The sequence below is a fragment of the Clupea harengus genome, unplaced genomic scaffold (assembly GCF_900700415.2).
Source record: "Clupea harengus unplaced genomic scaffold, Ch_v2.0.2, whole genome shotgun sequence".
NCBI lineage: Eukaryota > Metazoa > Chordata > Actinopteri > Clupeiformes > Clupeidae > Clupea > Clupea harengus.
The window spans coordinates 17,678-44,652 of NW_024879890.1; the positions used below are offsets into that span (position 1 = coordinate 17,678).

Consider the following 26,975-nt stretch of genomic DNA (forward strand, 5'->3'; position numbering starts at 1 on the left):
TCTATGGGAGACAGGCCTCAGAGGGCTTGAACTCCAGATGGTGGTGACATCATTACATCATCATGTTTCTTTGTAAAATGCATATTTTATCCATACGGTTCCTAAGGTAAAGTCTGCGATTCTGATAACTTTTTGTCCAATTCGGCAAATTCCTGTTCACTGTCCTCTAGCTGTGTTTAGTGTTTGCGCAAAAAAACAAAACTCCAAAAACAGAGATAGTGGCTCAGACCGAGCCATAAACAATTTCAGGCAATCAACACTGTGCTTCTTCAGCACGGAAGGAAAGGGGTGTCATTTGATTGACTATTGAGCTTAAACATCAACCTTTCGCAAAATCGAGACTGAATCTTAGAATGTGCCTTGAAGGAAGAACTCTTTTACCCTACAAGACAAAATGGAAGAAGAAGAGATCTTCAATTGTATAAGAAAATCAACTGCTGACAAACCAAAACAACAGCTAGGACCACCATCTTCAAAAAGGAATTAAATTATGTTGTAATTTGCAATTAACCGCTGTAGACTGTAGAAGTATACTCGTGAGAGTGTGTGCAAACACAGCATTAGTGCAAACTCACAATTCGTTTGTTTTGTTATGAGGTCAGTGTATATTTTACATGGTTACAACCATTAACAAACTTGTAAGATTGCTTGACTGAACCGTTCTGCTATGTCAGAAGTGTATGCACTGTATCATGTACCGATTCTCGTTTTGAATTGGACAGCCAGTTTATTAAAATCCTCTCGTTTCCATTCCGACCGTTCTAGAGCTGCGACCCACGGGTGCACTACGTTGTTGTGGAATGGCCTAATTTATTTATTTATTTAATGTATTATTTGTAATTGTGGTTATAAAAGTTACTTACGTGTAATAGCAATTAATCTGCTACATAATTAAGTTCAAATGGGGGGTATCTAATCTATTTTCAACTCTAGTGTCGATTGTCCTATGTGAGCTTCCGTAGAAATGTACTCTGTCGGCACTTGTACTTTCCATTCGAAACGTTGACTCGAATCAACTGCACGCTGTACTGTTTATTAACTTTAACATTTACGAGATTACGAGAACAACGTTTTAGATTTCAACATGAATGTCCAGCCATCGAATCCAAACAACCCAATTGTGTTTTTTGACGTCACCATCGGCGGGCAGGTAAGGAGTTCATTTTGTAGACTAAACTGAAAGGTGTCAGCTCGCAAAGTAAATCAAGCTAGCGTTGCTAGCTAACGCTGCCCCATGAATATTGTAGGAATCTTGTTAGCTAGTTTTCGCCTTTGATAGACAATAGTAACAAAAGTAAATGAGCTTGTGGGTTTCATCCGTTTATTTGAAGCAGTTTTGTTAATAATCGCAGGTCATCCAGTGTTTAACCAAGTTACATTAGTTTAAACGCTCCATCAGATTAAATGTACCCCCAATGAATGGATACATTAATTTAGCTAAGGATACATGACTTTAAAATTCAATTATATCACAAGAGATCATGATTGTAACTTCTAGAATGTGCACGAATGTTTATGCTTAGTTTGTATTGTCATTGTGTGAAATATTTTGTTTCGGTTCAAAACGGCCCATTTCTGTAAAAAATCCCGCCACGTTATCTCAAAACTTTCCTGATGCATGGTAGGCATCTGATGTACCGCGTTCCTTTTTCCTTCACGCAAGAGCATCCATTCTATTACAGTGCAGGGTCCTCCATCCGGCGCTCAGCTGGTCTACTCATAGGGATGTAGGGTTTCGAGCAGAAGTAGTGTTGAAAGATATCAGTCCATTAGTTTTACACAATTTAATCAAGAGTATCAGTTACTGCCATGTTTATCTGTCTGTAACAGGTTCAGTTGCATCAGACTTAAAGTAACACTATGCAACTATTTGACACTTTTGAGGTATGGTTTTCGAGCAAACTAGTTTTGATACCATCCCAAAAATTCATTTTGATAGCATATGGTCATGTGAAGGACGGTCTGTGTCTTTCCCACTAGCCATCCAGGATATGCCCTATGTAGTTCTGTGTACCGGGGTGGAATACCCTGCAGAAGCGGTAGAAAAGCTTTCACAGCATGACATTGCCAGCTATACTGACAAAAGATACCAGTTTGCTAGTTTTCGAACAGAACTCCGTATTGCTGCTTGAACATGAAAACTGAAATGAAGCAGAACATTCTGTATTTTCTAACTTCAGATTTGTATGGTGAGAACGACTGTAATGTTGAAATCTGGGCGAAAGCATCCTTCTTGAAAATCCACTTTTGGATTGATGATAATGCAATTTTAGTCACCATCTATTGAAGATAAACAGTCCCGTTCGATTTTTATTTATTATTTTAAAAGTAACTTACAAACATGCCTTTTTCTTCAAGACCAGAGATTATGCGATGTGAGTGCCATGCATGTAGATGCTGTACATTGGTTTCACAGCCTGTTTTGTGAGTTATCAGTGAGTTGGTGATTCCTGTTGTTGTGAGGCACCATCCTCCCCTGCCTCATGGGGGCCGCTGAAGCCCCAGTTAGCTGTGGAGTCTCTGAGGGTGCTTGTAGGGTCTCTGAGGGTGCTGTAGGATGGTGACCAGCAGGTGTCACTACAGACACACTTTGCCTGTGACCTGTATGTCTCTCTCCTCCTCTCCACCTCCTCTGCTATTGTGTTTGAAACCCAAGAGAATAACCAGCCAGACTCTCCTGCCATACAGACACGCGTGTGCTAAAGAGTCTCCTGCCATACAGACACGCGTGTGCTAAAGAGTCTCCTGTCATACAGACACACGCGTGTGCTAAAGAGTCTCCTGCCATACAGACACGCGTGTGCTAAAGAGTCTCCTGTCATACAGACACGCGTGTGCTAAAGAGTCTCCTGCCATACAGACACGCGTGTGCTAAAGACTCCTGTCATACAGACACGCGTGTGCTAAAGAGTCTCCTGCCATACAGACACGCGTGTGCTAAAGACTCCTGCCATACAGACACGCGTGTGCTAAAGAGTCTCCTGCCATACAGACACGCGTGTGATAAGGCAAATAGAACTTTAAAGTTTCAGGTGTTGCGTAGCAACCCATTACGTGCTGACGTTAAATGACCGGACTACTTGCAGAATGATATGAAAGACGTGAATTAGAAGCACAAAACCCGTTGCCAATGATCAGGTCATTACCTTTTCGCAGCAGTGAATATAAAGAAATTAAAGACCTGCAAACGTTGGGGTGGCCCATTCAAATCAACTGAACTTTTTTGAACATTCTGAAGAGCCGTATAATACGATACCCAGTAAAACATTTTAAGCACATGACCTGCAAGGACTGTCATGCCTACTGAAAAATATGGACTGAAAAGTGTCTAGTGTAGCCATTTATTTGCAGATTCTGTTCCATTTTTCTAAATGATGGTCAAATATTAGTAGTTAAAGATGCACTTTTGAAGTGAAGGAGCTGTGGGAGCACAAGAACAGTGAGCGTCTAGCAGCGATTTTCATAGACAAATTAGCATATGTATGTATATATGTCTATGGCGATTATAACCTAACGATCGAGATCTAAGTAACATGGAGACAAAACTTTTTTTGGTACTCCACGTTAATCATAAACCATGAATATAAAACGACTCAGTGAAATCGGTTTTAGAAATGTAAACGCTAAAGTGCTTTTTATCCAGAAAAACCGCAGCTACCATCGTTTACTTGCGTGGTGTTTACAGGCCAGTCTTCACCTCACCATATGGCGGCGCGACGTTGGCACGTCGCAGCAACGGGCTGAAGCGGTCAATGGGCGTATGTGTAATGGCCAACTTCTAATTTTCTATTTTAATATGTGCCATATAGAAAAAAAATCTCATCATTATTGCGTTAACATATGAACAAAAATTGAAAGAAAGTTTTAACACTGATTATCTTCTGAAGGTACATTAAAGAACCACTGAAAGCCACATAAGCACTGGACTAAATGCCACTACATGCACTTTGTTTTAATCTTATTATTTAAAGATTCAATGGAAATGTTTAGTACAAAGTAGGCCTATAACTGGCCACTATTGCTTAGGCCAATAGCCTATTGAGGCAGTATTGTTTCTGCACCTTAGTGTTTCTTAAGGGTCATTAAATAAAATGATCATACTGTAAAGCCTGTCTGTGGACACATTTCGCCACCCGCTGAAAGTGTCCTCTTTTTCACAAACTCAAATCTGGTCACCGTACGTATAATAAACCGTGATATATACCGTAACCCGTGATATAAAATTACAAATACCGTGATAGAAGATTTTGGCCATATCGCCCACCGCTAATTGGACGAATGTTCATGATGTGACTGTGAGCTGAGCAGTGATTGGACGAATGTTCATGATGTGGCTGTGAACTGAGCAGTGATTGGATGAATGTTCATGATGTGGCTGTGAGCTGAGTAGTGATTGGACGAATGTTCATGATGTGGCTGTCAGCTGTATGTTTGCCTTTTTTATTATGATTGTCCTTAAACTGTACAAACTGTCTTATGCCAACACTGTGATGTTTGTCTGGGGTGGGGGTTACCATGTTTGTCAAGTTTGATAGTGTCCTGGATCTCATGTAGAGTATGACTGGGCAAAGATGTCTATTTTTAGATGGAGGGATAAAGGATCATTTGATAGACCTTCATCTCCTGAAGGGAGCACAGATGCTATGGCTGGAAGCAGAACCAGGAAATGAATATGTCCGAGTCCGAGTGCTGCTCTCCCTTTTGGGAATATTGCCACCCTGATGATAGTAGGGCTTAGGAGTGGGCGATATACCGGTTTGATAGTAAAAACCGGTATTGTGCCACGCCATGATATGGATTTTGCAATACCGTGGATACCGCGATTTATTCATAATTCATAATTCATAAATTCGAATTTGGCATTCATATTGTTTTGTTCCAAATTTCAACTGAGTGATAGTACTAAGTAGCTACATCTTTTTTTATTTTAATCTAACCTTTCTTGGTTCTTACGAAAAAAAGAATGTATGTTAATATGTTGACCTATTTTTATGAGCGGACGGCGCATGCATTTGTTGCGCGCATGTAGTGCTAGCAACAAACAAGCGTGCAGGCAGCTGAAGTTAGTAGGCAGGCTACGTACTAATATATATATATATATAGCTTATTATAAGTGCATAAGTGAACAATCGAGGATGAGCGAACACGCAGAAAGTGATATTGCTCAAGAGCAGGATGATGACGAATTGGTTAAAAAGAAAGTCGTTTGGAACTGGTTTGGGTTAAAAATCTCCGACCTCGACCAAATAAGAATAATAGACAGTTGTGTCGCCGTGTTGTTTTAGCCAAAGGTGTAAGCACCAGCAACCTGTTAAATCACCATTCAATTGGCAGCTTGCACATTGTCTACTGGTTGTTTATCATATTTCATATCATCATTCTTAACCCACATAGGTAAGGTACATACAGTTGGCAGCTGCTAGCTTGTGATGAACTCGTGTTAATATGTGTGAATATGAACTCTTTCATACGAAGTTGCACAGGCACCCTGAGGGTTTCTGCCTTTTCCCATTATAATTTTATGATTAAATCGAGGAGACTATAACATCAGCTAGATAACTAGCTATCATTTCATGCAAATGTAACTCTTCCATTTAAATCGTTTATGCTAAGGTTATTAAAAGTTTCCTTAGCTAGCACAGCAATTCGACAACCATAACCAGGAAACACAACTTTAGCTGCAAAGTTTAATTTCTCAAAATCAGCTCACCATTAAAAAGCAGTCTTGGGTTCAAAGTGATTACAACAACTTGTGTGATGTTAAATGGCTTCACATAGATATAAACAATCATAAGAAAAATAATGGGAAATCGACAGAGCAAGGGCTCACTCTGATATCAATGTAATGTTAGCGAATATTGCTCATGCTAATATTTAGTCTCCGCTCTTCGTCCAAAGCCAAATCTATTCTCAAAAGCAATTTGGCTTTGAATGTGAGTATTCGATCGAGTTATCTTCTGTCCCGTCGTTTGAAGCATACCTTTTAGCTCCGGCATTGGTCTCCCATTATTTAACATTTCACGTTTCGATTGAAAGTCCAGTTTCAGGCTCTCGCGCACGCCCCCTTCATTGAGACAGAGGTACTGTTTGCCTCCCCTCAGTGCTTTTTCACTGCTATGCGGGTTTATGTCAGATCAGCAAGACTAAATAGGTTCTACACATACGTGAAATACATTACCTATTCTATGGATAGAAAGGACATATAATACAAGTGTCCACAAATACTACAGTGGTGACAAACAACGAGAAAGCAAAAGGCATGCGCTCAACCCAGTTAGTGAGGGATTGCACAATCTGAGATGAGGCGCTGCTCGTCGCTGCCTCACCTCGCATGTCTCCTCTCTGTTTGAACAGGACATGCGCAAATTCAGCGATTTTTGATTATAAAAATGCTTGAAATGATTGGAATCATACAGAAATTACATTTGTAGCACATATCAGTAGATACATATTTATTTTATCATTATTTGATTTTTACTTTTCATGATGACATATTTTGCCTTAACTAATGTCATTTAGCTAAGAAGGGCTATTAAAATGTGATTCAGATTTTTTTTCTCATATATCGTGATATCATATCGATATCGTCTGGACAGTGGAAAATACTGTGATATAAATTTTAGCTCATATCGTCCACCCCTAGTAGGGCTGAACGATTAATTGCATTTGCGATTTAATCGCGATATGATAGAACGCGATTTTCTAACCGCAACGTTCGCGATTAAAAACGTGATCTTAAAAAAAAAAAAAGAAGATGGTACATTTTGCACACAGTGTTTAAAAATTGCATGCCTTGTGTTTATTCTTACAATGACTTTGTAAGAATACTTACTTAAATGCACAGTGGCAAAGCCACCGATTTGTTGTTCTTGATTCTGTAATGAGCAGTTAAATACAAATTTTAATTGTGGGAAATAATATTTTACCCTAAATGTATCTAATATTGTGTTGGTCATATTGAAATCATTCATTACGATTTGTTGGGTAAAAAATTAGGATAAAATAAAAAAATTGCATATTAAATCGCAATCGCAATATTGTGGGGAAAAATCGCAATTAGATTATTTCCCCAAATCGTTCAGCCCTAGATGATAGGTGGTGTGTCGCTCAATCACTGACACGAAAACCATCAAGCGACCAAATAACTCATTAAAATCACCTGTACCATCGTCATCATCTTTATTGCATCCAATAATAATAATAATAATCACAACCACCATCACCACCATCACCATCATCATCATCATCAGTCACTCTACCCCAAGACTACCCTCTGTCATCCTCCATGAAACACAACCAAGTGGGATCTTTAAAGTCTAACTTCACATTTTTACAACCAATAGCAACATTAACCTTTTAATCCTTAAGAGAGTTGATTGCGCATCAAGCACTCATTTGCTCCTAGTAGTCCACAATCTGATACAATCTGACACCGTGACTGGTGTGGAGCAGCAGTATACTCTGGTGTGTCTAGCACAGGAGTGTGTGTAGCAGCAGTATACTCTGGTGTTTGTGGCACAGGTGTTTGGAGCAGCAGTATACTCTGGTGTGTGTGTAGCACAGAGCAGCAGTATACTCTGGTGTGTGGAGCACAGGTGTGTGTGTAGCACAGGTGTGAGTAACAGCAGTATATGTACTCTGGTGTGTGTAGCACAGGTCTGTGGAGCAGCAGTATACTCTGGTGTGTGGAGCACAAGTGTGTGTGGAGCACAGGTGTGTGTGGAGCACAGGTGTGTGTAACAGCAGTATATGTACTCTGGTGTGTGTAGCACAGGTCTGTGGAGCAGCAGTATACTCTGGGGATCTGACTTGTGACTGATGTGTGTAACACCGGTGTGTGTGGCACAGGTGTGTTTACCACAGGTGTGTGTAGCACAGGAGTGTGTCAGAGTCGTGTGTGTGAGAGCTGTGTGTGTGAGAGCTGTGTGTGAGAGAGCTGTGTGTGTGAGAGCCGTGTGTGTGTGAGAGCCGTGTGTGTGTGAGAGCCGTGTGTGTGTCAGAGCCGTGTGTGTGTCAGAGCCGTGTGTGTGTGTCAGAGTGTGTGTGGTCAGAGTCGTGTTGTGTCAGAGCCGTGTGTGTGAGAGAGTCGTGTGTGTGTCAGAATCGTGTGTGGTGTCAGAATCGTGTGTGTCAGAGTCGTGTGTGTGTGTGTCAGTCGTGTGTGTGTCAGAGCCGTGTGTGTGTCAGAGCCGTGTGTGTGTGTCAGAGTCTTGTGTGTGTGTCAGTCGTGTGTGTGTCAGAGCCGTGTGTGTGTCAGAATCGTGTGTGTGAGAGTCGTGTGTCGGCCCCTCAGAGTAGAAGCAAAGGTTTCAGTTTTCTTCCTGATGGAGCCTGCAGCTCCTGGGGCAGTTTGTGCGGCAGGGGGCCGTTGCCACGGCAACTCAAGTGTCTGCAGATCCTCCAGTCACAGAAGGCGTCACAGATGCACAGGTGGGTGCTGGTGCCCGTCTCGCGCCCACCCTCGCTCCAGAAGACCACTCCCACCAGCAGGCTGTTGGCGCAGCTGACCCACAGCGTGTTGACGCTGGCGTAGGCTGGCACGTCCAGCCGCAGCAGCTCGCTGCTCAGGTGCGCCAGCAGGTAGGGGCCCCAGTGCTGGGCGAGGAGCAGCGCGCCGCTGAGGAGGAGCGGAGGCTGCCGCCGCACCTCCTCCCCCACCTCCACGGAGATGCTGATGGGCAGGTCTCTGGGGGGCGCCACGGGTCCGTGCCGCTCCGTCTCCACAGACAGGCGGTCGGCCTGGCGCGCCCAGCGCCAGACGTCAGGGAGGCGCCACCCCAGCGCCAGGCTGATGCCCACGAGCAGCGTCAGGCAGAAGAGGCTGACCTGGCGCGACGCCTGCACCTCACACACCAGCGCCAGCGTGCCCGGCTCCGCCTCCAGCTCGACCGCAAACACAGACGGGTCGGTGTGCCAGGCGGAGTGCAGCCCAGCCAGAACCCACAGTCCCAGCACGGCGCCGGCCCGACTCGCGGCGCCTCCGGTCCAGGGGATCCTCCGCCGGGCCACGGCTGCGTAGTCCAGGGCCCCCAGCGCCAGCACCGGCAGCGGCAGGGCGGAGTAGACGGCAGAGGCGTGCGTGAGCAGGAAGGCCACAGACGAGGCGCGGTGCCCGTCCAGCAGCCAGGTGCCCGCCAGTGCGCCCGCCAGCAGGAAGTCGGCCAGGCACAGCGACAGGAAGCAGAAGCCCATGATGGAGTGTGAGAGGCTGCCCAGCGCGAAGGACGTCATGAAGGAGTTGAGCAGGACCTTGGTCAGCAGCAGGTACAGGTACTGCAGCGTGTGCTCCGCCCTCTCCTCATCAGGCCCCGCCCACTGCTGCATGATCGCCAACAGGCTGTGGTTGCCCAGCAACATGGCTGTCGGCTCGTCTCACTGTAGAAGATCAAGGGAACAGCAAAGGCAGATGGGTCATTTGACATGAATAGAGAACAACATGGCGTCTAGCAGCAACAGCAGCAACATGTCATAATGAGGTGGTGGAGTTAGTGTGTGTGAGTACACTCTCTATGGTGTAGAGTAGGGTGGGGGTTAGTGTGTGTGTGTGTGTGTGTGTGTGTGTGTGTGGGGGGTTAGTGTGCTTGTGTGTGTGTGTGTGGGGGGGGGAGTTAGTGTGTGTGAGTACACTCTCTATGGTGTAGAGTAGGGTGGGGGTTAGTGTGTTTGTGTGTGTGTGTGTGTGTGGGGGGGGTTAGTGTGTTTGTGTGTGTGTGTGTGGGGGGGTTAGTGTGCTTGTGTGTGTGTGGGGGGGGGGGAGTTAGTGTGTGTGAGTACACTCTCTATGGTGTAGAGTAGGGTGGGGGTTAGTGTGTTTGTGTGTGTGTGTGTGTGTGTGTGTGTGTGTGTGGGGGGGGGGGGGGTTAGTGTGTTTGTGTGTGTGTGTGTGTGTGGGGGGTTAGTGTGTGTGTGTGTGTGTGTGTGTGTGTGTGTGTGGGGGGGGTTAGTGTGTGTGAGTACACTCTCTATGGTGCAGAGTAGGGTGGGGTTAGTGTGTGTGTGTGTGTGGGGGGGGGGGTTAGTGTGTTTGTGTGTGTGTGTGTGGGGGGGGGGGGGTTAGTGTGTGTGTGTGTGGGGGGGGGGGGTTAGTGGTGTGAGTACACTCTATGGTGCAGAGTAGGGTGGGGGTTAGTGTGTGTGTGTGTGTGTGTGTGTGTGGGGGGGTTAGTTTGTGTGAGTACACTCTCTATGGTGTAGGGGTGGGGTTAGTGTGTGTGTGTGTGTGTGGGGGGGGGGTTAGTTTGTGTGAGTACACTCTCTATGGTGTAGAGTAGGGTGGGGGTTAGTGTGTTGTGTGTGTGTGTGTGTGGGGGGGGGGTTAGTTTTGTGTGAGTACACTCTCTATGGTGTAGAGTAGGGGTGGGGGTTAGTGTGTGTGTGTGTGTGTGTGTGTGTGTGTGGGGGGGGGGTTAGTTTGTGTGAGTACACTCTCTATGGTGAGAGTAGGGGTGGGGGTTAGTGTGTGTGTGTGTGTGTGGGGGGGGGTTAGTGTGCCCACCCCAGCCCCCGCCTAGGCCCCGCGTCGCTATGCCTGCTGGGTTAATGTGTAACCCTCTATGGTGCCCAGGCCATGAGCCGTGTGTGTGTGTGTGTGTGTGTGTGTGTGTGTGGCCATGAGCCCAGCCCTGTCAGCAGCTGCAGGATGAACCTACCTGGGCTCATCCTCAGGGTTTTCAGCTCATTTGGAACTCTTCTACTGGGCTTCAGGTCATTTGGAACTGTTCTACTTGAATCAAAATGTGATAACAAGTGACTACTACGACTTTATTGTAAGGGTGACCCTTGACCTTTATGTTGGTCTGACCAAGACTTTAAAAGTGAGCTGTGTGTGTGTGTGTGTGGCCATGAGCCCTGTGTGTGTGTGTGTGTGTGTGTGTGTTGTGGCCATGAGCCCTGTGTGTGTGTGTGGACCAAGGACCAAAACTTTAAAAAGTATTCGTGCAGGCAGGCATGTTCCTAAGAGCGAGGAAGGACAACATGTTCACTTATGGCTTATCAGTAAAATGCATGGTCGAAAACGACCTTTGCAGTACAAAGGGTATTTTATTGAGAGGCCAATGATTGTTCTGTTATGACATCACATCCCCCAATGAACAACAGCAATAAAGGGAGACGGAACCCACAGAGAAGGATCAGAGAAGCTGACGATGGAATGCTGAGATGCAGTAATGAGATGAGTGATGGTTAACATTTCCTGGATAGTTAACATTTCCTGGATAAATAAGTATTGAGTAACTTTGGATGAGACACATCTGCTAAATGAATACGAAAAAGCTCAAACTAATATATATAAGTTGAAAGAAAAATGTCTAAGACCAATGAACAATAAATCGGCAAAATCTAAAAGTAATAAAAAGAGAATTGGAAACCTTTGAAAAAAAGACCATATTATCAGATAGAAGTTTAGGCCCCAACTGTGAAAGAGGGGTTAGTTAACTTCTCTGCTGCTGAACATGCCACATGAGTATTGGGTATATTTTCTACTTGATGATGTTGGAGAAGAAAGACTGTCTTGCTTTGCATAATTCAGTTATTATACTGTATGTGTGGAGCATCTCACACACACCACACACCACACACCACACACTCTGTATGTGTGAAGCATTTCTTTATGCATTAAGAGTCTGTGTTTGCGCCCTATTTCCTTCCGTCTTCTTCCGCTGCTCTTTTTGAAGAGTTTCAGTTGGACTTGGTGTCCATGGTTGACGTTATGTTCTGTCTTAACTTTTACTGGAGCAATTTCAATTTTTCAGTAAATGATCTACAGTCTTACAGTTGACTCAAGGTCCTTGAAAGATTGTTTATGACTCTTTTTTTTTTATCCGTCATAGATCTGTTGTAAAGGTGGGTTATTACACTTAAATATAGATAACGAGAAATGATTAGATAAGGCAGAGGATGTGTCCATCCTTGATGGGTTGTGAACTTTGTGAACTTTCACTTTGTGATGCCAAAGTTCAGGCTCCAATGAGCAAGAGCAAAGAGCAACAGTTGGGCCACTGCACATGCTCCATCAGGCTGATGCTGTCCAGAAACTGCCTTTAGTTCCTCAGCAGAACTGGTTTTCTGGAATATCCATAACTATATAAACTATATAAAATCAAACTTCAGCTGAGAGTTTTGGACCCTTGTGTATATAGTTGCTAACAAAATATGAGGAGAACCCTTAGTGAGATCACACAGACATTACCATGATGAGGAGAACCCTTAGTGAGATCACATAAGTATTTCAAATGATGTAAAGTATCATATTGGTCATCATTTGGTTATGTGACGTATCACCAAATATATTAACTCCTCAAAAAAAGTTCGGAAACGTTATTTCCAGTCGATTATTCCTCCCCTTTAATAATACCAATTGGTATTGTATTATATATAGTTGGAAAGCCTGATTAGTCACCTTTACAACGAGGTACAACTTGATAAGGATCGTGCATTCGTGAAAATAAGCAACACAGCTAACCGTGTGGGTAGCGGACCAAAAAAATTAGCCAAAATCCCCTGCAATATTCTTCTGTTGTGTGTGTGTGTGTGTGTGTGTGTGTGTGTGTGTGTGTGTGTGTGAGAGTGAGCTCGGCTCAGCAATACCAAAGTCACCTCTTCACGCAAGAGCTGGCGCTCAACAGGGTTTCCACTATGGATGTAACTTGACAGGAGTTCCATCAGAGGCACACTCACACACACACACACAGACCAGAGCTTCACATCAGACACACACACACTCACACTCACACACACACACAGACCAGAGCTTCACATCAGACACACTCACACTCACACTCACACTCACACTCACACTCACACTTACACTCACACTCACACTCACACTCAAACACAGACCAGAGCTTCACATCACACACACTCACACACACACACACTCGTCCCTCTTTAATGAAATGGCCTTGATTTCTGATTCCAAAATGGACACTCTGTAGTAGCTCAGAGGTGTGCCCACAGCGGCCGCTTTAAGGATCTTCTGTTAGATGTTATTTATTTAAGGATTGATTTCTGTACACAATATTGTTCATTTACAGCGCATGGGGTCATCGCTGTAAGATGTGTAGATTCAGAACAGTCTCACACAGACCAGAGCTTCACATCAGACACACACACACACACACACTCACACACAGACCAGAGCTTCACATCAGACACACACACACACACACACACACACACACACTCACAGACCAGAGCTTCACATCAGACACACACACACACTCACAGACCAGAGCTTCACATCAGACATACACACACACACGCACACACACACACTCACAGACCAGAGCTTCACATCAGACACACATACACACACACACACACACTCACAGACCAGAGCTTCACATCAGACACACACACACACACACACACACACACACACACACACTCACATACCAGAGCTTCACATCAGACACACACACACACACACTCACAGACCAGAGCTTCACATCAGACACACACACACACACACACACTCACACTCACACACAGACCAGAGCTTCACATCAGACACAGACACGCACACACTGTAAGATGTGTGGATTCAGATTCAGAACAGTCTCGGGCACATTTCACTTTTCCTCTGGCTCGGCCGTTTGACAACAGAAACCCAGGACCCCCTGTCCATTGGTCCTTACCTTTCAGATATGACTCAGTCTTGGGTCTCCGTGGCGCCCAGGGGTCATGTGGCCCCCCAGAGAGGACAAACTGAGGTCGGTGGGCTGGAGATGATCCAGAGGCTTTGCCTTCTAATGCAAGATCACATCCATGTGGTGCTGCCCTAATACAGGGAGAAACTGAAGTCAGTATGATGTCTAAAGATAACCACAGTGATTCAAAAGTGTGTGTGTGGTGGAAGGTGAATACACAGTGTTCCACAGATAACCAACAAACCAATCAAAACCAACACATGCCATCATAGCAGGTACGAGATGCTAAAGGCACCCTCAGTAGGCAGGCACGAGATGCTAAAGGCACGAGATGCTAAAGGCAACCTCAGTAGCAGGTACGAGATGCTAAAGGCACCCTCAGTAGGCAGGCACCAGATGCTAAAGGCACCCTCAGTAGGCAGGCACGAGATGCTAAAGGCAACCTCAGTAGCAGGATGGAGAGATGCTAAAGGCAACCTCAGTAGGCAGGCACCAGATGCTAAAGGCAACCTGAGTAGCAGGATGGAGAGATGCATACATTAGCACTGTACCATCAGTAACAGAAACCTGACCTGTAACACACTTCCACCACAAACCTAGCAGGGCAAAGAGCAAACATCTTCATGACGGAACGGAAGCAGAGTCAGTACTTTACCGTCATACAGGAGCTGAAGCAGGTGCCGGTGAGAGAACAACGACTGTCCTCCTGTGTGTGTGTGTCTGTGTGGATCTGCCTTGGAGTGAAAGTACCCAGGTGTGTGTGTGTCTGTGAGACTGCCCAGGTGTGCGTGTGTCTGTGTGGATCTGCCTTGGAGTAAGACTGCCCAGGTGTGTGTGTGTGTGTGTGAGACTGCCCAGGTGTGTGTGTGTGTGAGAGTGCCCAGGTGTGTGTGTGTGTGTGTCTGTGTGGATCTGCCTTGGAGTGAGAGTGCCCAGGTTGGTTTATTGTAAGTGTATGAATAGGGAAGCTCCTCCCACAGCCTTTTATGGTGAGCTAGGGGGTGGGTCTCACGTCTGTGTGTACCCTGCCCCTTTTGAAAAGGAAGTTATTTGAATACACACACACCTTAGCCTGAGGTTTTTCAAAACTGGTTTAACTAGACTGGTGCTGTCATGGCAAAAGGTGTCCGGGCGCCTAAAGTTTTTGTAGAAGAAGGTGAATTGTTGTCAGCCATCTATTTAGAATTTGACTGTCTCATTGTATCAGGGATTTGCATGTAGATAATTCAATAACTATGCCAACGAACTACTCACACTAATTGACACTTTCCACTTAACACAACATGTACAGGGACCAACACACTCTCATGGCCATACACTTCACCTTGTCATTACAAAGGGTCTTAACATCACTATAGTTGTCAAGGATTTGGCATTGTCTGATCATTTCTGCATCTTCTTTGATGTATTTATGTCCCCACAAATTCAGAACAGTTGTGCGATGGTAGGAAAGAGAATCATAAATGATCACACTGGTGTTCTCTTTGAACAGGCACTTTCAAAAACCTTGAGTCAACCATCAGACTCAGTAGACGATTTAATGGATCATTTTAACTAAAGGAGATGGGTCCCCCCTTATGTGCCGTGGTTCTGCTTAAGATTCCCTCCTGACTAACAGGGAGTTTTTTTCTTGCCCCTGTTGCCATTGTGCTTGCACTAAGGGGGTTCAGGCTCTGGGCTCTGTAAAGCGCCTAGAGACAATTGTATTGTTATGGCGCTATATAAATAAATATATAATGTGTGTGTGTGTGTGTGTGTGTGTGTGTAGAAGTGGAGTTTTGCCTATGGCGTGACACTGGTACAGTGTGTGTATGTGTGTGTGTGTGTGTGTGTGTAGAAGTGGAGTTTTGCCTATGGCGTGACACTGGTACAGTGTGTGTGTGTGTATGTGTGTGTGTTTGGTGATGCTGAGTGTGTTGTGTGTGTGTGTGTGTGTAGAAGTTGAAGTTTTGCCTATGGCGTGACAACTGGTACAGTGTGTGTGTGTGTGTGTGTGTGTGTGTGTGTGTGTGTGTGTAGAAGTGGGTTTTGCCTATGGCGTGACACTGGTACAGTGTCGTGTGTGTGTGTGTGTGTAGGTGTGTGTGTAGAAGTGGAGTTTTGCCTTATGGCGTGTGTGATGCCTGGCTTTGCCGTGCCGTTAGGGGTTACGCCTCTTCCTCCCACTGCCTATGTGGTTCTCTAAAACACGAGGCGCTGTGGTTGCTATGTCGTTCATGTCTCCTGTTTCTTCTCCTGTGTGTGTGTGTGTGTGTGTGTGTGTGTGTGTGTGTGTGTGTGTGTGTGTGTGTGTGTGTGTGTGTGTGTGTGTGTGTGTGTGTGTGTGTGTGTTCTCAGCTAATGGCTGTGATGGGGATCACTTGTTTGGCCGTCCATGACCCATGTCACCATGCAACAAACTCCCCCCCCACTGGTGTACCTCTCTTAGGCACACGTATGCACTCGCCACTCCCCACTGCTGGCAGACAAGCAGAACCACACCTAGAACCCTGATCCACACCTAGAACCTGCACCACAACCTGAAGCTGCCCTGCCGAGGAAATCGCCCTGTGTGGGCAGTGGCCGGGTTTCAGTCCGCCTCAGGTCTCCGATTTCATGCAAACAATACAAACTTCCACCAACACATCCAAACACATCCACCTTTACAAAGGCTTTAGGGAAGGCAATGTAAACCTGTCTCTTGGAATGTGCCTGGCTTGACGCCCTGTGGAGGTCAGAGAGGAAGCACCGAGTCTCTCCCTCTGAGGGCATGAGGACCGCGGGCTGGGATGGGCTTGGGATGGGCTGGCAATGAGCTGATGGTCACACCCACAAGGGCTCTCACTGCCGTGTCCTGCCAGGTCTCTGGTCCCCACGCGGTCTCTGCTGGTGACTGCCCACTCCTCACTCTTCTGGTGTGTTGCTAAGGAAGTGTCGCTAAGGAGTGTCGCTAAGGAGTGTTGCTAAGGAGTTACCTTATAGTGAGCTGAGTCGACGCCTGTCCACAGGCCACTCCGGTGTTCCGTCCCCACAGCGTTCCGTTCCTAGTTGACCCGTGTTCCGCGCCAGCCTTAGGCTAGTGTTCCAGTGTTCTTGTGTTCTTGTATTCCATGCTCATCTGCAGGTGTTCCCAACTCGATCAGAGTGTCTCTGCTTCCGGTCCCCTACTGCTAAGTCCTGTTGTGTGGGGTGTGTTGTGTGTGTGTGTGTGTATGTATGTATGGGGGGGGTGTGTTCTGAATGAATGAATCTGAGGAACAAATGACTCTTTTCAGGCGCTCTGACCCCCCCCCCCCCCCCCTCCTGCCCCCTCGTACCACACACACCAGTGACAGTTACAACTCCGTCACCTCGCTCACACACACACACCACACACACACCAGTGACAGTAACAGCTCTGTCACTCACTCTTCATTATGCTCAGCTTAAGGCCCACATTCATCAGCCCACACACACCACACTTCATAAATACAACCTTATATATTGTGTGTGTGTGTGTGTTAGGGATGCCGTGGCACAGTGGCCCCGCGGTTCGGTATGCATCACGGTTTCTGGCCACAGTAACGATACGGTTTCAGTGTCCTTTATGTTTAGAAAAAAATGTATCTTCCCTTAAAACAATAGACTATTTATTTATTACACTTTAAACAATAGACTATTTATTATCACCCTTTAAAAACTATAGACTATTTATTTTTCACCCTTTAAACAATAGACTATTTATTAGCCTCTAGACCAGGGGTTCTCAAACTTTTGCAAGCTGGGCCCCCCCAAAGCTGGTTAGGGGTAGTTGGGGCCCCCCCAGCGCGCGGCCCGCCGCCACCACCTCAACTACACCACCATATATAGATAGATAGGATAGATAGATAGCATATTGTTATTGATAGGCCTGACATGTCAATGTTAGGCTATTGTTAGGCCCATACAGACAATTATTATAACTATTTATTATTATTATTATTATTGTTATTATTATTATCAGTAATAGTAGGCCTATTAGTAGGCTATTCATTATTATCACCATCATTATGTTATTATTATTATAATTAATGATTATCGACCAATTATTATTATTGTATTATTATCATAATAATAATAATTAGTGTTATTATTGCTATCATTTGGATACTGTTATTATTATGGGCCTCTTGTGATCTTTACAAAAAAAATCCTACAGGTCTGTCAATGTGAGACATGAGCCTGCTTTGCACTGCAAAGGTTCTCAAATCTTGGGGCAATGTTTGACAAACATATCCTCAGGTCATCCTCGATCTGTGCGCGGTTGCGGTATTTAGTTTTGAGCGCAGTCAGTCTTGAAAAGCCTGCCTGGCACAAATATGTCGACGCGAAAAGGAGGAGCATTTTTAAGGCTATGTCGCAAAGCTGATCATTGCTATCCAGAATGACGAAATAGGGGAGATGCTTAAGTCTTACTGTCACTCTTCAGCTGCTCTTTCATGTCTATTGACAGCTCGTCTGCTGAGCAGAGAAATGGATCCCGAACTTAGGCGAATGAACGGTAGTCCTCTTTGAAATAGGACCCAAAACTGATTTCTGATATTCGGCGTGATACAATGTCATTTGATATAAGTATTGCGCTAAGTTTAGCTCCTATTCTACACGTCTTGCGCGGCCGGCCAAAATCAGTGTTTTGGCAATTGTATGGGGTTGGCCAAGCTTAACAATTCTATGAGCAACTACATAAGATGCCTCCAGACACTGCTTGGAGATGGTGGTTCGTTGTTGCTGAGAGGCCATCACGTTTCATGTTTAAAGAAGTCCACAGGCTTCTCTTTCTGACTTTACGAATCAGAAACGCGTCCATAGTTGTGTTTGTTTGCTGATACAGTGTGTGTGAAGTTAATAAAGTTCTAATTTCAACGTCGTGTTCTTGTATGTGTGGTTGTGAACGACACGAATAATGGATAAGGCTGTGGCTAAGGCAATGATTTCCTAACAAAACTAACTGTACACAATGTAGACAGGACAGCACAAAATAGTATTCAAGTGCTGGTGTTTTATTTGTTGCAACACGGTGGATGATACAAAAATGTAAAGGTAGGTGTTAAGGAGAAAAGGGCTAGCTGCAGTTGGAAGAAGGTAGCTAGCTAGGCTAGCTCTCGGGGCTACGCAGCTTTTTCAAAAAGACTGTGGAGCAAATTACTCCTTAGAATAGCTACGAATAGACCTACTGCAAGCGCAAGTAAGGTATTACTAAGGAAGGAGTGAGTCTTTAAAAAGACTGTTTATAAAGCACATGATATCTGAATGATACAGGAACAAGAGAAATTGAACAAACTCTGCAGAGTGTCGGTCTCAGGGTGAGCGCTTACCTATGCCTGCGGGGTTTTTTTTATACTCGGAAACTTAGGTTGCAACTCGCTTAAAATTATTGATAAAACTCCGTTTTGATTGGTGGATCAGGAGCAAAACCGTATTTGATTTGTTTGGGTCAGTCCAGCCCCTTGCATTTCGCCACTGAGGGAGCTTTCACTAACCAGTGACAGGTCGGGGTAGTTTTTTTTTTTCTCCGTCTGTGACATCGCGCCCCCCTGGAGAGTGTTCGCCCCCCCAGGGGCGCGCCCCCCACTTTGAGAACCCACTGCTCTAGACTAATGAAACTTTCTCTTCAGAAAAAAGCAGCATGACTGACTAGGCACATTCACTCACACACACAGACACACACACACACACACACACACACACACACATTGACTGACTAGGCCTTGTCTCTGTCTCTACTACAGTGAGGGAGCGTTCACTTGCTCTGGACGTCCGACTACCTGTGGAGAGAGCTAGACAGGGTGTATCTGTGGAGAGAGATAGACAGGGTGTATCTGTGGAGAGAGATAGACAGGGTGTCTATCTGTGGAGAGAGCTAGACAGGGTGTCTATCACTACTTACACACGCACACACATCAGTCCATACACACATACTCACACACACACCACACACACACACACACACAGACTACTATGATGGACATAGGCATTGCTTTATTGGTAGGACCAACGATGTGCCCATGAGATGGAAATAGGATGTAACTTCAAGAACTGAACTAAACACAACACACACCACACACACCACACACACACCACCACGACACACACACACCCCAAGGCCTTACGCCTGTGATCCGGTGCGTCAATATCCGTCCGGGCAGAACGTCAAGAGAAACTGAAACTGTACTGAACACAGCACAACCACACCACACAACACACACACACCCCCAGCCTATAGCGCACTGTTATCCGGGGGATGCTTCCATATCCGTCCGGCCAGAGTCATCACAGAAACTGAACTGTACTGTAACACACACAACACACACCACACACACAAACACACACACACACACCACCCCCCAGCCTTACGCCTGTGATCCGGTGCTTCATATGCCGTCCGGCCAGCAGTCACAGAACTGAAACTGCTACTGAACACACACAACACTGAACTGGCTTCATATCCGTCCGGCCAGAGCACAATAACTTTACGCCTGTGATCAGGTGCTTCACAGAGCTGATCATGCAGATGGGGGTCACACGCAGATGGGGGTCACACTCAGAGGCTGAACCTTCATCTTGTTTTTCAGGATATCGGAAGATTGAAGATTGAGTTGTTTGCAGATGTTGTTCCAAAAACGGCAGAGAACTTTCGGTATGCAGGTTTTGCACAGACACACACGTACACACACACACACACACACACGTACACACACAAATACAGTGGTAGTTGTTTTTGGTGTGCTATTGGATCTGGCCTATGGTCATATGGCTCTGATGACACCTAAGACATTCCTCTGGATTTGATTTGTGTTTTTTTCCCTCTTGCAGGCAGTTTTGCACGGGAGAGTTCAGGTAATGAAGGATTTAATGTTTAATGATTATTAAACTGTTTCTTTTAGATCCATCCTGTTAGTGTCTAGTGATGTATTATGCATGGGAGTACCTGCCGTGTAGTATGCATGGTGAGACCCTGCCTGTATTATGGCATGGCGAGGGACCTGCCTATGTAAGTAAGCAAGGTGGGAGGACGGGTTCTTGAACTATACCGCATTTATATTCTCCTTATATTCACACGCGTGTGTATTCACATGTTTATATTATATTCGATATTCACGACGCGTGTGTATTCACCAATGTTTCATATTATATTCTATTCACACGTTGTGTGTATTCACATGTTTTATATTATTCATATATTCACACGCCGTGTGTATTCACACGTTTATATATATTCACACGCGTGTGTATTCATATGTTTATATTATATTCTATATTCACACGCTTGTGTATTCACATGTTTATATTATATTCTATATTCACACGTTTATATTATATTCACACGCGTGTGTATTCACATGTTTATATTATATTCTATATTCACACGCGCGTTGTGTTCACATGTTTGATCGGAGAACAAAAAACACATCAAGGACTTAAAGGGCGTAAATCGCTCAAGCATTCACCATGCTACTAGAATGTGTGTCTGTGTCTGTCTGAAAGGTTTTTTTTTCTTCTTCTCAGGAAAGATGGTGTCCCCGTCGGTTTCAAAGGCTGCACGTTCCACAGGTGTGTGTGTGCGCGTGTGTTTATATGAGTGTTTGTGTGTTTTATATATACGTTTAGTGTGTGTGTGTGTGTGTGTTTATATGTGTGTGTCTTGTGTGTGGTGTTCCGCACATGTAAATTGTGTGTGTGTCCGCACATGTAAGTTGTGTGTAGTGCCATGTTGACAGAGCTGCTGTTTCCTGACAGGGTGATAAAGGACTTCATGATCCAGGGAGGAGACTTTGTTAATGCTGAGTAAAGACCTACAAACTGACCCTGTGTGTGTGTGTGTTGTGTGTGTGTGTGTGTGTGTGTGTGTGTGTGTGTGTGTGTGGTGTGTGTGTGTGTGTGTGTGTGTGTGTGTGTGTGTGTGTGGTATTAGTTTTCAGCAGAGCTCATATCCGACCCGTCCCCCCCCCCCCAGGTTTGGGCTTTAAGGAAGCTCATCTTTCACTCCGCAGTGTGTGTGTGTGTGTGTGTGATGAGCAGGTTTGGGCTTTAAGGAAGCTCATCTTTCACTCCGCAGTGTGTGTGTGTCACTTCGCAGTGTTCATGAAGGCATACCCATCTCTCCTTCACACTTTGGTTCCCACGCTTTCTCAAGCATTAGGCAGCTACACTTTGGTCATTTACACAAAGATCTGCTACGGTGTGAGGGCCTACTCTCTTCTGCACGGGCTACACTGGCAGGATCTCGTAGGATGGCTTGCTCACCCCTCTAGTGGCCACCCTCTGTAGTGCAGCTTATTTGAGTCCAGTGTATTCGACTGTTGTGTTCCTCTTTGTGTTGGCGTCCAAGTACCTGATGTTAATCTGTTTGTATTTTACCACTGTGTGTGTGTGTGTGTGTGTGTGTGTGTGTGTGCAGGGGGATGGAACTGGGGTGTGCAGCATCTACAGAGGTCCTTTTGCAGATTGAAAACTTCAAGATGAAGCCACTTCCGCTCCAGGTCTCCTGGCTATGGTAAGCCACACAGGCTGGGGTGTTTGTGCATGTATAGATCACAGATGACTTCCTGTTTATTGCCCTGTTCCCCTCTCCTTCAGTACTACTCATCATACAGTTCTATCTCTCTCTCTCTCACTGTACGCTTTTCTGGGTAACTGTGAAGTGCTGCTAACCTGTCTGTCTCTCTCTCTCTCTCTCTCTCTCTGTGTCTGAGTGACTGTCTGTCTCCAGGCTAACAGTGGGCTCAGTGCTTCTGTCTGTCTGTCTGTCTGTCTCCAGGCTAACAGTGGCCTCAGTGCTATTGTATGTCTGTCTGTCTGTCTGTCTCCAGGCTAACAGTGGCCTCAGTGCTATTGTATGTCTGTCTGTCTGTCTGTCTCCAGGCTAACAGTGGGCTCAGTGCTTCTGTCTGTGTCTGTCTGTCTGTCTGTCTTACTGTCTGTCTGTCTGTCTCCAGGCTAACAGTGGGCTCAGTGCTATTGTATGTCTGTCTGTCTGTCTGTCTGTCTCCAGGCTAACAGTGGGCTCAGTGCTTCTGTCTGTCTGTCTGTCTGTCTCCAGGCTAACAGTGGCCTCAGTGCTACTGTCTGTCTGTCTGTCTGTCTGTCTGTCTCCATGCTAACAGTGGGCTCAGTACTAATGTCTGTCTGTCTGTCTGTCTGTCTCTATGTCTCCATGCTAACAGTGGCCTCAGTGCTAATGTCTGTCTGTCTCCAGGCTAACAGTGGCCTCAGTGCTAATGTCTGTCTGTCTGTCTGTCTGTCTCCAGGCTAACAGTGGCCTCAGTGCTAATGTCTGTCTGTCTGTCTGTCTGTCTGTCTGTCTGTCTGTCTCCAGGCTAACAGTGGCCTCAGTGCTAATGTCTGTCTGTCTCCAGGCTAACAGTGGGCTCAGTGCTAATGTCTGTCTGTCTGTCTGTCTGTCTCCAGGCTAACAGTGGCCTCAGTGCTAATGTCTGTCTGTCTGTCTGTCTGTCTGTCTGTCTCCAGGCTAACAGTGGGCCCGGTACTAATGGATGCCAGTTCTTCATCACCTGCACAAAATGTGATTGGCTGGATGGGAAGCACGTGGTGTTTGGTGAGTCCCACTATCAGTTAGAATATATATGAAGTGTCAGATACATCATATATGTCACGGACAGTACCAAGCCAATCAGAATCAAATAGTCACCAGGAGGTTGTAACTCAAGTGTAATCTCACCAGGAGGTTGTAACTGTAGGCTAATCTCACCAGGAGGTTGTAACTGTAGGCTAATCTCACCAGGAGGTTGTAACTGTAGTGTAATCTCACCAGGAGGTTGTAACTGTAGTGTAATCTCACCAGGAGGTTGTAACTGTAGGCTAATCTCACCAGGAGGTTGTAACTGTAGGGTAATCTCACCTCACCAGGAGGTTGTAACTGTAGTGTAATCGCTGTGTTGCTATGTGGTGGTTCTGTGGCTGTGTTTGAACAGTTAGCTCATAGGCCATAGAGCACGGATGGTGTTCTTTGGACGAGTGACTTACACTGGAAGACCCTCTGCACCGGAACACTGTAGTTCCCCGTCACACTGGAACTCTGTAGTGCACCGTCACACCGTCACACTGGAACTCTGTAGTGCACCGTCACACTGGAACTCTGTAGTACACTGTCATATTTTTTATTGAAGCGTGTGTTAAGGACCATGCAGGGGGAGTGTGTTAAGGAACATGCAGGGGGCGTGTGTGTGTGTGTAAAGGAACATGCACGGGGCGTGTGCGTGTGTTAAGGAACATGCAGGGGGCGTGTGCCTATGTTAAGGAACATGCAGGGGGCGTGTGTTAAGAAACATGCAGGGGGCGTGTGTTAAGGAACATGCAGGGGGCGTGTGTGTGTGTGTAAAGGAACATGCAGGGGGCGTGTGCGTGTGTTAAGGACAATGCAGGGGGCGTGTGTTAAGGACCATGCAGGGGGCGTGTGCGTGTTTTAAGGACAATGCAGGGGGCGTGTGTTAAGGACCATGCAGGGGGCGTGTGCCTATGTTAAGGAACATGCAGGGGGCGTGTGTGTGTGTGTTAAGGAACATGCAGGGGCGTGTGTGTGTGTGTTAAGGAACATGCAGGGGGCGTGTGTGTGTGTGTGTTAAGGAACATGCAGGGGGCGTGTGTGTGTGTTAAGGACCATGCAGGGAGCGTGTGTGTGTGTAAAGGAGCATGCAGGGGGCGTGTGTGTGTGTGTGTGTGTGTGTGTGTGTGTGTGTGTGTGTAAAGGACCATGCAGGGGGCGTGTGTGTGTGTTAAGGACCATGCAGGGGCCGTGTGCGTGTGTAAAGGACCATGCAGGGGGCGTGTGTGTGTGTTAAGGACCATACAGGGGGCGTGGCTGGGGCCCAGAGTGATGATGCTGATGGGTCTGCTGCTGCTGCTCTTGTTTCTTTCAGGCAAGGTGGTGGACGGACTGCTGGTCATGAGGAAAATCGAGGTTGGCTGCTGCATTTCATTTCATATCCTGTTTTTCTGCTTGTGTATTAGTCTAATTAGTGTAAGTAGTGTAAGTAGTGTATGTGTCATGGCTTCCATCATGCTTGGTTCTGCAGCTTCACTCTGACGTTGACCTATGACACGAGTGTGTTGCTTCTGACTACTTGTGTAATGGTCTCTCATGTCGTTCCTTCCCTTCCAGAACGTTCCTACGGGCCCCAACAACAAGCCCAAGCTGCCCATACTCGTAGCCCAGTGTGGGGAGATGTAACCACCCCGGCGCCCTCCTGCCCTTCCTCCACCCCGGCGCCCTCCTGCCCTTCCTCCACCTGTTTGGACCGACTTCTTTTTCTACTCCGACTTCCTGCCCGTGTGTGGAAATATTTTTACTTACAATAATGAAAGTGTGTGTGTGTGTGTGCGTGTGTGTGTATATATGTAATCTTCATGTTGTCCCCAAGATGTCGATGTTGACATGAGTAGAAGTGGTGTGTGTATGCTGGAGTGGGGATGGAGGATGTGGTGTGTATGAGAGACCCCCCCCCCCCCTCCGGCAGTAGTAGACCCCCGTCCCCCACCAGTAGTAGACCCCCCCCCCCGCAGTAGTAGACCCCCTGGGAGATGCGAAGGACTGCTGCTTTACTTTGGAGCTGGCTAAAACACATGGAAAATAATCTGATTTAATGTTCAGAACAATTTCAAATATACAGTGCTGCCAAACACCTGAATAATGTGTGCGTTCTTTTATTTGATAGACTTTTGTGTTAACATGATGGCACAAATGATGAACTGATTGTTTCCTGAATAAATCTACCTGTTTTTTTTGTAATTGTTTGTAGTGTAGCATGTACTGGTTCTGCTTTGGCCCAGGGTTGGGGTTAGTGTCTAATGGCTGCTGTGTGCTCAGTGTAAACATCATGGTGCTGTGTGCTCAGGTATAAAGATCATGGTGCTCTGAGCAGTGTGTTTAGGTATAAACATCATGGTGCTGTGTGCTCAGTGTAAACATCATGGTGCTGTGTGCTCAGGTATAAAGATCATGGTGCTCTGAGCAGTGTGCTCAGGTATAAAGATCATGGTGCTGTGTGCTCAGGTATAAACATCATGGTGCTCTGAGCAGTGTGTTCAGGTATAAACATCATGGTGCTGTGTGCTCAGTATAAACATCATGGTGCTGTGTGTTCAGGTATAAACATCATGGTGCTGTGTGCTCAGTATAAACATCATGGTGCTGTGTAGGGGTGGGAATCTCTTGGCACCTCACGATTCGATTCGATTCCGATTCAGTGGTCAACGATTCGATTCTAAACCGATTATCGATTCTACACCGATTTTCGATTCTAAACCGATTATCGATTATCAATTCTAAACCGATAAAACGATTATCGATGCATGTCGATTTTTAAAAAATCTGAGTTTGCTACTCAGAGTCTCAAATCACTTCCTACTTTGTGTTTGATAATTAAAGAAAATCAACAGATGAATTACCTTCTCTATTTTTTTATTAGAGAAAAAGCTTTCCCTTGTCACAATTATGACTTTCAATGAACAATGCAATAATCGATGCAGCTTGCATTTCAACACAAAATGAATGTGTAAAAAAAAAAAAAAAAAAAAAAAAAATTTAATTTTAAATTTTTTTTATTAAAAAATCGATTATGAACTTTTCTGAATCGAGACAGAATCGTTCTAGAGAGAATCGAGAGAAATCGAAAAATCGATTTTTTTTCCCACCCCTAGTGCTGTGTGCTCAGGTATAAACATCATGGTGCTGTGTGCTCAGTGTAAACATCATGGTGCTGTGTGCTCAGGTATAAAGATCATGGTGCTCTGAGCAGTGTGTTCAGGTATAAACATCATGGTGCTGTGTGCTCAGGTATAAAGATCATGGTGCTCTGAGCAGTGTGTTCAGGTATAAACATCATGGTGCTGTGTGCTCAGGTATAAACATCATGGTGCTCTGAGCAGTGTGTTCAGGTATAAAGATCATGGTGCTGTGTGCTCAGTATAAACATCATGGTGCTGTGTGCTCAGGTATAAACATCATGGTGCTGTGTGCTCAGTATAAACATCATGGTGCTGTGTGCTCAGGTATAAACATCATGGTGCTGTGTGCTCAGTATAAACATCATGGTGCTGTGTGTTCAGGTATAAAGATCATGGTGCTGTGTGCTCAGTATAAACATCATGGTGCTGTGTGCTCAGGTATAAAGATCATGGTGCTCTGAGCAGTGTGTTCAGGTATAAACATCATGGTGCTGTGTGCTCAGGTATAAACATCATGGTGCTGTGTGCTCAGGTATAAAGATCATGGTAATGGGGAGGTTTAAATACTGGCATAGAATTGGCATCACTTCTTACTGTTTATCAAAGGGAGAACTGGATAGTTTTCAGAACATTTCAGAGAAGTATGGT

General features: G+C 45.6%; 1 protein-coding gene and 1 long non-coding RNA gene across 2 annotated transcripts; one reads left to right on the forward strand and one right to left on the reverse strand.

Annotated features, from left to right (window-relative positions):
• Positions 1–942: 942 nt before the first annotated feature.
• Positions 943–25,098, forward strand: ppih (peptidylprolyl isomerase H (cyclophilin H)). Its single transcript, XM_042705375.1, is given in 9 exon segments — positions 943–1,150; positions 20,216–20,280; positions 20,457–20,480; positions 21,150–21,194; positions 21,381–21,423; positions 22,042–22,137; positions 23,112–23,199; positions 24,521–24,561; positions 24,763–25,098. Coding segments are annotated over 9 exon segments (537 nt in total). The 5' UTR covers positions 943–1,084; the 3' UTR covers positions 24,832–25,098.
• Positions 9,272–14,420, reverse strand: LOC122130637. The gene is made up of 3 exons (XR_006151930.1): positions 14,302–14,420; positions 13,635–13,777; positions 9,272–9,375 (listed from the first exon to the last, which is right to left on the reverse strand). It is a non-coding gene; the product is annotated as an uncharacterized LOC122130637 (long non-coding RNA).
• Positions 25,099–26,975: the final 1,877 nt, after the last annotated feature.